This window comes from Solenopsis invicta, chromosome 6 (assembly GCF_016802725.1).
Source record: "Solenopsis invicta isolate M01_SB chromosome 6, UNIL_Sinv_3.0, whole genome shotgun sequence".
Lineage (NCBI taxonomy): Eukaryota > Metazoa > Arthropoda > Insecta > Hymenoptera > Formicidae > Solenopsis > Solenopsis invicta.
The window spans coordinates 11,639,397-11,653,536 of record NC_052669.1 but is presented as its reverse complement, the minus strand read 5'-3'; the positions used below and the strand labels follow the sequence as shown (position 1 = coordinate 11,653,536).

The 14,140-nt window shown below is 33.2% G+C and overlaps 1 protein-coding gene across 1 annotated transcript in view; it reads left to right on the top strand.

Annotated features, from left to right (window-relative positions):
* Positions 1-14,140, top strand: part of LOC105196051 (charged multivesicular body protein 4b) — a 62,763-nt gene that overhangs the window by 30,357 nt on the left and 18,266 nt on the right. Inside the window, exon 2 of the mRNA XM_039450249.1 lies at positions 12,314-12,491. Coding sequence (XP_039306183.1) covers positions 12,314-12,491 — 178 coding nt within the window. The remainder of the gene's footprint in view (positions 1-12,313; positions 12,492-14,140) is intronic.

The window sequence follows — 14,140 nt, the reverse complement described above, 5'->3', positions numbered from 1 at the left end:
CAGAGTCGTCCCCCCCGGACCGTCAGGTCGGGTCTGCCTCGCATATCACCATGCCTGAGCGCGCGAAATGTCAGCTTAGTGATTCGTAAATTTTAATCGCGAATAATTTGAAAACCATTATACCCTCGACATTTTTGTATTAGGATTTTCTTCTTAGAATTTTCCAAAGAATCCGCTCTTAAAATCGGATGCGAGCTTTCTAGGACACCCTGTATATAATTTATGTATAATACATTTTATAGTTAAATATATAGTACAAAATTTTCTTTTTTTAAAAAAAAAGGGTAAAAGAAGATGCCAAGCAAGTATGTGCGCCTCAAATCTTTATTTTTTCGACAAAATCCAAGTATGTATATTAATTTTAATTTTTCTACAAAATCTAAATAGTACTATCTTTGTATTGTCAATAAAAAATTTTCCTATTTCAACCCAAATAGTTGATAAAATTTAAATGGTACTATCTTTGTATTTTCATTGAAAAATCTTGTTTTAATCTTAATCCAAGTGATATTTATTTAAAAAATGATATTTTAAAATTGTAATATGTATTTTTTGTAATATGTATGTTTCCAAACAATACATGAAAACTTTAAATTGCACCAATTATAAATAGAATACATTGTTTTTTTATTAATTAGAATATATTGGCAAGTATAAAATTTTATTAACATAAAAATTTTTAATGTACAAAAACTTAGTGCTGCTAGACGTCTAAATATTATAAGGTTGTAAAATACAGTAATTATAGTAATTAAAAAAAAATTGTAATGACTTACAATGTTACTTAAATGCTAAAGAAACTTAATCATTTTTTTGCTTATTAGAGGTCTAGTAACGCCAAGTTTTTGTACATTAAACATTTTTTATTTTAATAAAATTTTCTTAACACTGTTTTCTCTATGATTTTATTGAGATTAAATGTTATATTCTATTCATTGATTTCATTGAAATTTTTAAAAATTGAATACACTTATTTGGGTTAAAATAAAAAATTTTTTAATAGGAATACAAAGATAGTACCACTTGGGTTTTATTTATCAATTATTATTTGAATTGGAATTGGAAGACTCTTAAATAGAAATACAAAAGTGTTACTATTTGGATTTTTTGTTAAACATAATACAACAGTTATTTCAAAGAACAATACAAGTATTTTATTTGTAATTAGCGTAATTTAGAAATTTTATATTTAAAAAAAAATACCTATCACAAATAATACATATTACACAATTTTAAGATATTATTTTTTAAATACATTATTAAGTATATATTAACCCAAGAGTTAAGATTGGAAGATATTTCAATGAAAATACAAAAATATTACCACTTGGGTTTTACGTACCATTTGGATTGGAATAGGAAGGTTTTTCATTAATACTATTGGGTGCACAACTTAATTTGGTCCGTTTTTTTGCTTGAAAGTATTGTCCATTGCTAGCTACTACTTTTTTCCATTTTTCTGGCAATTTATGGATTCCGTCGCGGAAGAAGCGTTCATTTTTTGAAGCCAAGAATGAATTGAGCCAATTTTTGATACCTTGTTCTGAAGTGAAGCGTAGTCCAGTTAAAGCGTTCTGCATCGATCAAAACAAACAGTTGGAAGGGGCAAGGTTTGAGCTATAAGGCGGGTGAGTTAGAACTTCCCATCCGCTATTTTCCAAATTTTAATTGGAACAGCAACATGAAGCCGAGCGTTGTCATGGTGAAAGATTATGGACTCGTGTTTGATTGCATATTCTGGACGTTTTTTGACTATAGCTTGCTTTAAACGGATCAATTGTTGCCTATAGAAGTTTCCCGTGATGATTTGACCAAGTTTTAACAGCTCATAGTCGATCACACCCTTCTGATTCCACCAAACAGAGCATTACCTTGGCATCATGGATATTTGGCTTCGGCGTTGATATTTCCGGTTGGCCGGGCTTTACATACGATTTTTTGCGTTTTGAGTTGTTGTAGTGAATCCATTTTTTGTCCTCGGTAATGATTCGATGCAGACAAAACTTCTTTTTGTACCGTTCAAGAAACATTTTGGACATGCAAAATTGTCGTTTGATATCTCTCGGTTTCAATTTGTGTGGGACCCAATTTCCTTGCTTTTGGATGTATCCCACGGCTTTGAGTCGTTTCGAAATAACTTGTTGAGTAACTTCCAATGATTTTGCGAGCTTTTTTTGCGTTTGACACGAATCTTGATGGAGTAATGTTTCTAATTCTTTATCTTCAAATTTTTTTGGTTTACCCGAACGCTCTTTGTCTAAAACACTAAAATCACCACTTTTAAATTGTTGAAACCATTTTCTGCAAGATTTATCCGATGGTGCAGATTCACCATACACTTCCACAAGCATTCGATGCGCTTTAGCTGTACTTTTCTTCCAATTGAAACAGAAAATTAAAACTTTCCGAAAATGGTGCTTATTTGGAACGAAACTTGACGTTTTTAACGCAGTAAAAATTAAACTTGTTGTGCAAAATTTAAAGGCTTATAAACAATATTTGGTTGACAGATGTTGACATTTCACGATATAGCAAAAATTAGCTGTCGTCGTCAACCATTTATAGCACCTGGAGCCATTTTTTGAAAACGGACCGAAGTTGTACACTCAATACAAAGATAGTACTACTTAGGTTTTGTAGCAAAAATAAAGATTTGAGGCGTATACACTTAGTTGGCGCCTTTTTTACCTTTTTATTGAAAAGGTAATTTTGTACTCATCATACATTTTGTGGTATTAATCAATGTGTATGTTTTTTGTAATAAAGGACATATTTCATCTTACAAGGGGAACCCTTGAGATGGTCCTCATCGATTTTAATAAAATTTTATGGGTGTGTAATATTTATTTATCTCTACTGTGTGAGTGAATATTACACACCCATAAAATTTTATTAAAATTTCTAAGTTGTGGAACGAACGGCTTTATTGTAGTACCATTATATAAAGAGGATTAAGTACTATTGCGCGGTAGGTTAAAGCGTGAAGTGCGGTGGCTGAGGAGACTAGGTGCGCGCCTTTTATTTTGTCGTCGACGGCCGCGTGTGCTCGAAATCTTGCAGTGCCAATTTTTTTTTTCAAGATTGGCTACATTTATTAATTGTAATTAATTTTTATTATTTTTAGCAAGATATTAATAGTTATATACTATTTGTTATGTAACAAAATGTAATAATCAGAAAGCTTGCATATTCAAGTTTATTTATTTATTTATATTTATTATACAATTCTGACATTGCTGTACATTGTCTTGATATTATTGTTGGCGAAGAAAGAACAAAATTGAATATGCGATATGCGAATGATGCAATTAGAATTCAATTGTTAACACATTATTTATTATCTGCGCCGAAATTTGAAAATATGCTACAATTTGCTTGGTACGCATCAAAATTAGCACATGAATGCGAAATTTTTAGTAATGTGAATCAATTATGTTTTTCTGTAAACTTATATAATATTAAATGTTCTTGTAAAACACGTTATTCTTTTATACAATGTTTATGATGTACAGTCACTTTGTTTCCAATGCTTTTATGTAAAATTGTTACTCCCAACATTTTATAGCAATGTCAGAATTGTATAATAAATAAATAAATAAACTTGAATAAATATGCAAACTTTTTGATTATTACATTTTGTTACATATAACGAATAATATATAACGTTTAATATCTTGTTAAAAATAATAAAAATTAATTACAATTGATAAATATAGCTATTATTTAAAAAAAAAAAGTTGGCACTGCGAGGTTTTGAACACACGCGGCCACCAAGGACAAAATAAAAGGCGCGCATCTAGTCTCTTCAACCACCGTGCTTCACGCTTTAACCTACTGCGCAATACTACTTACCGCACAGCGCGGTGAATGCCAAACTTCACATGCAAATTTCTCTGAAACAAAGGCCTATGCACCCAAACGCTTTGACACTTTTTATACTCTTGATCACCCCTTTCGAATAAACAAAGGTTTATCTGATTCTGTGTTTTACAATTTGTAGCATCTCCTTGTGAATATAAGAATTTGTATTTATATTTATTTATACATTTATGATACATATTAATATTTTTGAATAAATGAATGAATGAAGAATACTAATGATACTAATAATATTTAATACTGTGGATGGAGCTGTATCGATGATTGACGTTACAAGAACTTATTATGTGACTCATGTGACAAGTAAAAAGATTAGCGTAGAAAATAAAACGTAGGAAAAGATTATGTAACGATATGATTTTTCTCGGGATCGCGGATTAGCTCGCCGGTGCCAGGGTCGAGAAAAGAAGGAACTCTAACTTGTAAAGAAATTGAACAAAATATTTATTTTAAGTAAGTCTCTCCACACCAGTGTTGCTATCAGGGACGCTTTCTCGCGCATGTGTATTCAGATACAAGCTCAATGTGATATCACATTTAGTAAAAAGAAGGTATTCGAGGGGGTAACCACTTAATATAATTGTGGGACAATATCTCCGAAATCACTTTAAGATCTTTACGAAATTTTTGTGTAAAATTATCTGTAATGAGATTAAATAAAATTATAAAAAATAATAACAATAACAAATAAAATCATGTAATCTGTGAGACAACGTGTCATGTTACGGCCTTAAATTTATTGTTGGCCATAATACGCATGTGCAAGAAAGCGTCCCTGATAGCAACACTGCTCCACACTCCGTGTTACATGAATATAAAAAAAATTTATTATAAATGAGGAAGTTGACATCTTTAGGACTCGTGTCCCACGGTACGTATTTTACTCGCGGGAACTTAAAATCTAATAATATCGTACGCGGTGTCGTTGAGTTCTAGTTAACTATTACGTTTGAACACAAATAATATCACGGTAACGTGCTTCTTACTAAATAACGACGCTCGAATACGAGTAAAGAAATGTTTTATAACGCAAATCTTAAAGCTAACGCAGTTCTTATAACTAAAGCTTGAATACGGCGAATTATAAGAGTAACGCGGATCTTAACATTAACGCGACTTAACATCTATAACATTTGCCTGAGGAAGGGGTAAAGATACGCTCGCTACGCGAAGAGGGCGCTTGGTCGGACGGGGAACGCTCGGGACGGAGGATATTTGAGGAAATTTCTTGAGAAAGGTCCGGCGAGGAAATTGGAACTCCTGGGGAAAAGCGTTATCGCCGACCTGATGGTACTATTATTAATTTGCTCTGAAAATAAAACTAAAAGTTAAGAGTCAAAATACAGGACAGGTAACAGGTAAAGGAACGGGTAACCGAGTACGCCCGGTATCAGGAAGCCGAGAACACCCAGCCAAGGAGCTCCGAGTACTCCCGGAGTGTCGGCACCGGTGATTCGGAATCGACTGGTTGCTTCGACCTGGTGTGGCTCCGTATTTATATCCTCGGGCCGCCTATGCAGTTTAACCCACATGGTTTTCTCATTTTTGGCGTGCACCCACGCGCACGTGCTCGCGCGATGCTATGCGTGACGTCACGCGACCGGGCGTGAGAGCGAGCGAGACGGAGAACGATACCGAAGTCACGTGGCCGGGGGCGCGAGCGAAAGAGACGGACCGATATTCCGCGATCGGGCGTGCGAGCGAGAGGGCAATAAAATTTTACCTGCGTAACGAGGCTATCGTTACAATTAGTATTGTTTTTATTAATTATTTTCGAAAATTTTTATTGAAAGTTTTATTAAAGTTAAATTTAATTAGTAGAGAGAGATATTTTGACCGTTGCTATATCAATACAAATTGAACAAGAATGCCTTCTACGGTCGTAGCTACGTCTTCGTGCTTGTATTATTTGTGTGATTTTATATACTTTCCTCAAATTGAACTTGAGGACCATAGAAGTCATTCTTGTTCAATTTGTATTAAATTTATTTTTCTTATACTGCTCTCATATCATATTATTTTCGAAAATTATTATATTTTTTAATTAATCCATTTTTACTAAAGGTGTTTTGAATATTTAATTGATGAATAATTCTGACTTATTACTTTTTATAAATTAAATCATAATCATAAATATATTAATTACAATTAATGAGTGGAAAACAGGCTAATGAGAATCAGCGCGGGTCAAAGAGCGCAATCATAAATATAGAATTGAATTATTTATTTAATTTAAAATTACAAAACGAACGTTTTGACTCGCTTTGGAGTCATTTTCAGCATAACAAAAAATAGTACAGGCAATAGAAATAGAAGCCGTCGTCAGTCATCGAAAATGGGAAGCATCTAAGTCGCCAACGGTTTGACAAATCCGTGGTGGCATTTTTAACAGTGAAAAATGGTACACAAATGGAATTACTTAAGTAATCAATTTATCACTAGAATTCTAAAAACTGAGTTAAATGACGCTTTTAGATCTGTCAATCATTCCCAACAACAAATTTTCCATCTTTGTAGACAAATCTCGCGACACGTTCCAGCTAATATCTGTCAAGCCTTTCTCAACAGACAGAAGGTTACTTTCCATTTCCAACTTAATCAAGAACATAAAAAGTTGGACAATAAGCTAAATTGGTCGATCTTCAAGACTAGGAAACGCTTTGTTGATAGAATCAAACCAGTTAATTACTACTATTTTTACAAGAACAGGGACGTTTCGGCTTCCGAAACGACGTTGAATGACAGTGCAAAACTAGATTTCTCATTACGGCCAACTAACAATTCTTCTTCACAGGTAGTTCATGTTGACCCAAAAGCCTTTCTTAAATCAATGAATGACTCCTCTCTTTCAAATATCAGGGAAAAATTGTTCATTAACCTATCAACAGCCTAGATTCCGAAAGAAATACAAATTCTTTTACAATTAGGAGACAACTTTTTTCTACCGTTGGTCGACAAAAGAAAAGCAATTTTTGAATACATAAAAAATATTGAGAATAACTTGTACATGTTGAGACCAGATCAACATTTGAACGTCAGAAATCTTTTGATACCAATTATCAACAATATTCTTTTGTTGTCACAGCAAAAAAATGAAGTTACTAACAGACTGAACTTCTTGATGAAATCTACTACTGTATTTATGCGAAATAATCCATGAATTATTTTCACAAAGGTGGACAAAGGCAATATCACGGTAGCTTTAGACAGTAATACTTATAAACAAGAAATACCTCGATGCTTGAGGATCAGGACACTTACGTGCATATTAAGAAAGACCCGATCAACACTCTGATAAAGAACGCGCAGGATTTGCTGACGAAGTGGAAGAAACGCAATTATATCACGGAGGCCAAATATAAGAAAGTGTACTGTAGCGAGGGCAACTTCCCAAGGGTGTATGGTCTTCTTAAGGCCCACAAACCGGGAGTTCTTTTTAGGTTAATTATTTCATCAATTGATAGCCTCTTTTACGGGCTGGCCACCTTTTTGCATGAACTTATTTCAAAAAACATTCCTGAAGCTCCAAGTAGAATAGACAATAGTTTTCAACTGGCTTAAAAACTAAAGGGTAAATACTTGGATCCAGGCTGCATTCTTATTTCTTTAGATGTTGTTTTCTTGTTTACCAACTTCTCAACAGAGTTAGCATTGGAAAACATCTCTAATAGGTGGGAGTACCTTATGAATGCTTGCAGCATTTTGAAGGGAGAATTTTTGCAGGCTGTCAGGCTTATTATGGACTCCACATACTTTAGTTTTGATAACAGGTTCTACAAACAAAAATTTGGCACCCTCATGAGTTTTCCACTTTTATCTATAATTGCTGACCTCGTCATGCAGGATTTAGAGGCTAAGGCTCTTGAAAAAATCGGAATTTGTTTGCCATTTTACTTCAGAAATGTGGATGATATAGTTATGGCAGTTCTAAATAAATTAGTTGATTTCGTTAACGACATTCAACTCGTTTCACCCAAGAATGCAGTTTATGTTGGAGAGAGAGGGCGATAGAATAGATTTTTTGGACATCATTATCATTAAAGACAACAATAAGTTGACGTTTGATTGGTTTCACAAGCTAACTTACTTGGGCTGATACTTAAATTTTTGTTTTGGCTCACTTTTTATCGCAAAAAAGACGGACTGTCATGGGAATGGTTGACAGGGTATTTTTATTATTGGACGCAAAAATTTCATCAAAAGAATATTGAGCTTATTGTTAAAACCTTGTTAATTAATGACTACCCTGCTGAATTTATTTTTGAAACAATCAATAACTGTCTAAAATCTCTTATTCATAAAAGCACATTAAGACAGACAGTCAATAATATCGGCATTAACACTACAAGTGATAGAACGCGATTGTTTTTGTTGCTATATATCCCTACAATTTCAGATAAATTTAAGACCATTACAAATGTAAATGTAAAATTGGCATTTTTTAGTCTTAATAAATTGAACAGGGTTATCAAAGTACAGAAGGATGTCCTCCCAAACAATTTAAAGAAAAACGTCGTGTATAAAATTGCGTGTAAAGACTGCGAGGCGTCATATGTGGGCCAAACCAGCAGGAAATTAAAAACAAGAATTAATGAGCATCGCAACTATATTAATTGGAACACGCACAGTCACTCTGTCATTACAGAACACAGACTTATTTGTAATCACGATTTTGATTGGGAGAACATCAAAATCTTAGATAATGAGCGCTACTTGGGCAGGCAGTTGATTTCCGAAATGCTACATATCCATTTACAAGATAAAAGTCTCAACTTAGAAACGGACACCGAATATTTGCGTCATGCGTATTTCTCGTTATTGAGTAAATTATAATCGATTTAATCCGTCAAAATGATACATAGTTAACTAATATTTTTTTGTAATATTTGAATTATCGTCAATTTATTCTATATTTTTAATATTTATACATTTGAATTTGCCGTTGATTATTTTTAACTACCTGATCTTCGGCGTGACATTCAAGTAAGACGGAATGTTCCGCACAGTCAGTACGCATTTGGACCCAAAACCGTGAACACGTGTTGGTATGAAACGAGTAACGTTTGAGTGCTTACTTTGTTAAGAGAAATTTCTACAGACAAAATTTATTTCAAGCTTCATTAGTCGTCGTCAGCTCGAAATGAGATCCACGAGTACAATACAGTTGCAAGTAAAATAATTTTTCGTCATTTAAAATAATCATTTAACAATTATATAGTGAAGTGTCATTTCTTGCAACACGACGACGAGAAAATATAGTTTTAATTAAAATAATTTTTTGAAATTCAAAATAATTACACGACAGTTATACAGTTAAGTGTCATCTCTTGCGATATTTTTACTGTTAAAAATGCCACCACGGATTTGTCAAATCGTTGGCGACTTGGATGCTTCCCGTTTTCGATGACTGACGACGGCTTCTATTTCTATTGCTTGTACTATTTTTTGTTACGCTGAAGATGACTCTAAAGCGAGTCGAAACGTTTTTTTTTGTAATTTTGAATTAAATGAATGATTCAATTCTATACTTATGATTGCGCTCTTTGACCCGCGCTGACTCTCATTAGCCTATTTTCCACTCATTAATTGTATTTAAATTTTGAGAGTCCGGAACTAATCAATTGTTTAAATATATTAATGTTTGAAAATAACAGTAATAAACAAAAATAGAAAGAAATATTAATCTTTTTAATTTACTGTCACCATAATTAGATTTATATCCTTGTGATATCGATGCATATTTTTATTCACAATACAAAACATTCTTTATTTATCATCCTCATCAGTGTAAAGGAAAAGAAAAGCTTTACAATACCATTGTTGCATAGCTCCATTCCCAGTATAGAAAATCTCATCCGTTCGTTGCCCTCACCAATGTAATATACTTAGAAGACTATTAACATAAAGATTTCAAATAATAATTTGAAAAGAAACTTGCAACGTTAATACAATATTGAAAAAGCAAACTACATTATTTTGTTTATGTATTTTTTTACAGTACAGAATATTGATTACTCAGCCTCATTAGTGTAAAATAGGAGAAACACTTTTAACAAAAATTTTAATGATTATTTGTAACTGAAACTTGTACATACAATCTATTGAAAAAATAGCGTATGTATATTTATTTCTAATATGTATTTTAAATATTAAATTTATTTATATTAAGAAATTATTATCAAAGTAAGTTATTTTAAATGTAATAATAAATTACGAGGGGCGATCCAAAAGTAAGGTTAAAAAGCTTGCAGTGAAGAGAGAATGTTTTATTCAGAAAAACCAATGTATCTACATTAAATTATATCCCTAACTTTATTTTTCGACATAGTCGTCATAGCTGTTTAAGCATTTGTCGCTTTGTGATACGAGGTTAAAAATTCCGTTCTCATAAAATTTGGGCCGTTGCTCTTTTGGCCTAGTTTTTGCGAATTCTTTTATCTCCTTGTTTGAAGTGAATCGTCGGCCTCCTAAATGTTCTTTGAAGTGAAGGAACAGGTGAAAGTTACTTGGAGCGAGGTCCGGGCTGTAGAAAGGGTGCCGATGACGTTTCAGCGGTACTGCTTCAACAGCGTCGTGTTAAAACATCATCGACCATCGGACCTTGCTCCAAGTAACTTTCACTTGTTCCCTCGCTTCAAGGAGCACTTAGGAGGCCGACGGTTTACTTCGAACAAGGAGGTGAAAGACTTCGCGAAAATTTGAAAAAGCAAGGGCCCAAATTTTATGAGAAGGAAATTTTTAACCTCATCACGTAAACGACAAATGCTTAAATAGATATGACTATGTCGAAAAATAATGTTAGAGATATAATTCAATATAGATACTTTGGTTTCTGAATAAAACGTTCCCTCTCCACTGCAGGCTTTGTAACCTTACTTTTGGATCGCCCCTTGTACTTTCAATAAATAATAAACTAATTTATAAGTACATTAGATAAATAATAACAATAAATCAGTATTATTCATCACCGTAAAAAAATTAAGTTCTAACGTCGACTGTGGAGATGCACAGTATTCATTCAAATCATTCTGCATTTATTACCAGATTCTTATGATTGTAAAGCAGAAGATAAGTTCTTATGACATTGTCAAATATATACAGCTCTATTCACAGTATACAGTATTACAAAACATCTCTCGATCACTCTGCCTCATCAGTATCCAGTGGAAGACATTTTTAACATAAAGATTTCAAAGATTATTTGTAATTGAATATTAAAAATTATTTTAATATTACTTGTGTATTAAAAATTATTTTTAATGCAAATTATTTCAAGTGTATCATTAAATTATTAAACAAACGTTGAATACATCTTTAACGAGAACTTTCAATAAATAATGAATTAATATACAAGTATATTAACTTTTGAAAATGGTACATGATATGAGAAAAGTATCAGATTAATATTAGTGTTTTAATTATTAATACTATCAATATTTTTATTTTAAGGATTATTTTTGATTGCTGAGTAGATAATTACTTGGACGAAGTTACATCTAAATCTGATAATCTCGAGTGCTCGCAAGTTGTCGAAGACTCGCGTATAGTATATGAGTCGGTCTTGCACTAGGCGTTTATTCATTATTTTTATTATACATACTTATCCATATTATTACACACTTGACATATTACTTGATTCACTTTATCGTGTTTTTCGCAAAGAGATCACATGTCATCACAAATGAGCGATCTAGCATAAAATCATTCAATCAATCATTTTCTGTAAATAGCCGTAGGTAAGCATAATGAGTCGACGCAATAAATAACAAACGAGCGCCTCTGGTGTTAAAAATATGAAATGGACAACGATGAAAAAAGCGATGACCATATATCTTATATGAATATGAAAATTTTGAGACCTAGATTTTTGCGTCGCGATATTTTTGCTTGTAAGGCACAGAGAGGAAAAAAACACTTTTCTTATACAATTTCCACCCAAGTTAGTCGAGTAGTCGATTGAGACTACTCAGAACTTGATTCAGCTGTTACTGAGATCTGGTAATCTTGGATGCTTGAAAGTAGACGGCTTGTGTAAAGAGACGCGGGTTCTTTGCTCTGCGCATTTACGTAGCGCGAGATATTATCGCGTCTCTTCATTATAAATGATAGCATTTTATAATAATAGTAATAGAATACTTAGGGAAATTTACAGTATTTTATAATAACACGTAGTAATAGAATACCTAGGGAAATCTAGGTTCAAACCCTAGCAAAGGTAATATTTTTTGCAACAATTTTTTTATTTTTTTCTGGGATAGGAGGAGGATCTTAGAGATGCTAGTAAAATTATCTCGCCCCATCTTTTCTTACTCATCACTCTGCCATAATGTTTTTAAATATGATATGCTAGCAGACTGTTAGCATATTGCTAACATTTGCTTAATAGATATAATTACTTGATTGAGTATTAAGATTATTGTATAAATTTTTTTAGCTGCCATCCAAGCGTTGAAGAGAAAAAGGCGATATGACAAGCAATTACAGCAAATTGATGGTACATTGTCTACAATTGAAATGCAAAGAGAAGCGTTGGAGAGTGCAAATACAAACACAGCCGTTCTCACCACCATGAAGGGTGCTGCAGACGCAATGAAAGCTGCGCATCAACATATGTAAAATTTTTAATGCATTTTTATTAATAATTAGCTATTTAAGGGGGAAATTCGGTTTTTTTTACCAAAAACATAGTAAAATTTTAGGAATTTTTTTTTTCAGAAACTAGCTATTTAATTAATTTGAAATTTGCACCATGTTTTTATCCATTTTTTAAGAATATACAGTTTTTTTGTTAATTTTTAATTATAAATAGAGAAGTTATATATGATTGAATGTTACGCTGTGTAAAGTTTTTTATCTATTGGTGTGCACGATATTGATCTTCCAGGTAACCTGAAATAGAAAAAAACGGCGTTTTACTTTATACAAATGCAGTTTTAGTTTGATGAATCAGAAAAAAAAATTATTGCGGAAGTTATTACTTTTTAAATCAAAACTATAGTTTTTACTATCAAAATTTGTCCATTTTTGTTATGTAAAAAAATAGTATGTAACCTATCAATATTTTGGTTCATCAAACGATTAAAGTAATGTTTACTGCACATTCAGGCCAAATTTGAAGTTAATCAGTTCAGTGGTTACAAAGATATCATGCACACCATCCGCAAAAATGCTGTTTTGAGAAAACAGTGTTTAAAGTTTTAAGTTAGTTTATCAAGTACTTACATGATTTTCTGTTACTCAGCTATTTTAGGGCATTATAATAATCATTTCTCTTCTTCGTAGTATTGGTTTTGAACCATTTGTTTGCTTCTATGTTTTGTCCGAGCTTCTTTTGTAGCTTCGAGGCTTCGTCGTGCTGATTTTTCCAGTCGGTATTGATCCCGCTCTTTGGAATATATTAGAAGTATAAATAAGTTTTTGCCGTCTTTATCAAAAATTGGGCATTGTGAAAGAACGGTACCTAATGTTTTATTCGAAGTATTGTCCATTGCTAGCCACTACTTTTTCCCATCTTTCTGGCAGCATACGGATACCGCGTTGGAAGAATGCTTCATCTTTTGAAGCTAACTACAAATCGACCCAATTTTTTGTATCTTTATATGATGTGAAGTCTTGCTCAGACAGGCCATGCGCCATCGAGCGAAACAGGTAGTAATCAGAAGGAGCAAAGTGTGGTGAATACAGCGGGTGGGGTAAAACTTCCCAATTGAGTGTTTCCAGGTAAGTTTTGACCGGCGCCACAACATGTGGACGAGCATTATCATGCAGAAGAATAACTCGTGTCTGGAGTAGTAGTGGGCATGTTTTTCCTTGAGTACTCGGCTCAATCTCATCAATTGTGTTCGGTAGAGAGCCCCAGTAATGATTTCATTCGGTTTGAGCAACTTATAATACACGGCACCAAGCTGATCCCACCAAATACACAACATGAGCCTTTTTCCATGAATGTTTGGCTTGGCTGTCGATGTTGAAGCATGGCCAGGTGGTTCTCATGATTTCTTCTTCTTTGGGTTATCGTATTGGATCCATTTTTCATTATCAGTGACTATACGATGCAAGAAACCCTTTCGTTTATGCCTGGCAAGCAGCATTTCACATGTGAAAAATCGGCGTTCAACGTTTCTCGGCTTTAGTTCATATGGAACCCACTTTCCTTGTTTTTGAATCATTCCCAATGATTTTAAGCGATGTGAAATTGCTGGTTGAGTCACTCCTAATGTAAGTGCAAGTGCTTCTTGCGTTTGGCACGAATTTTCATCTA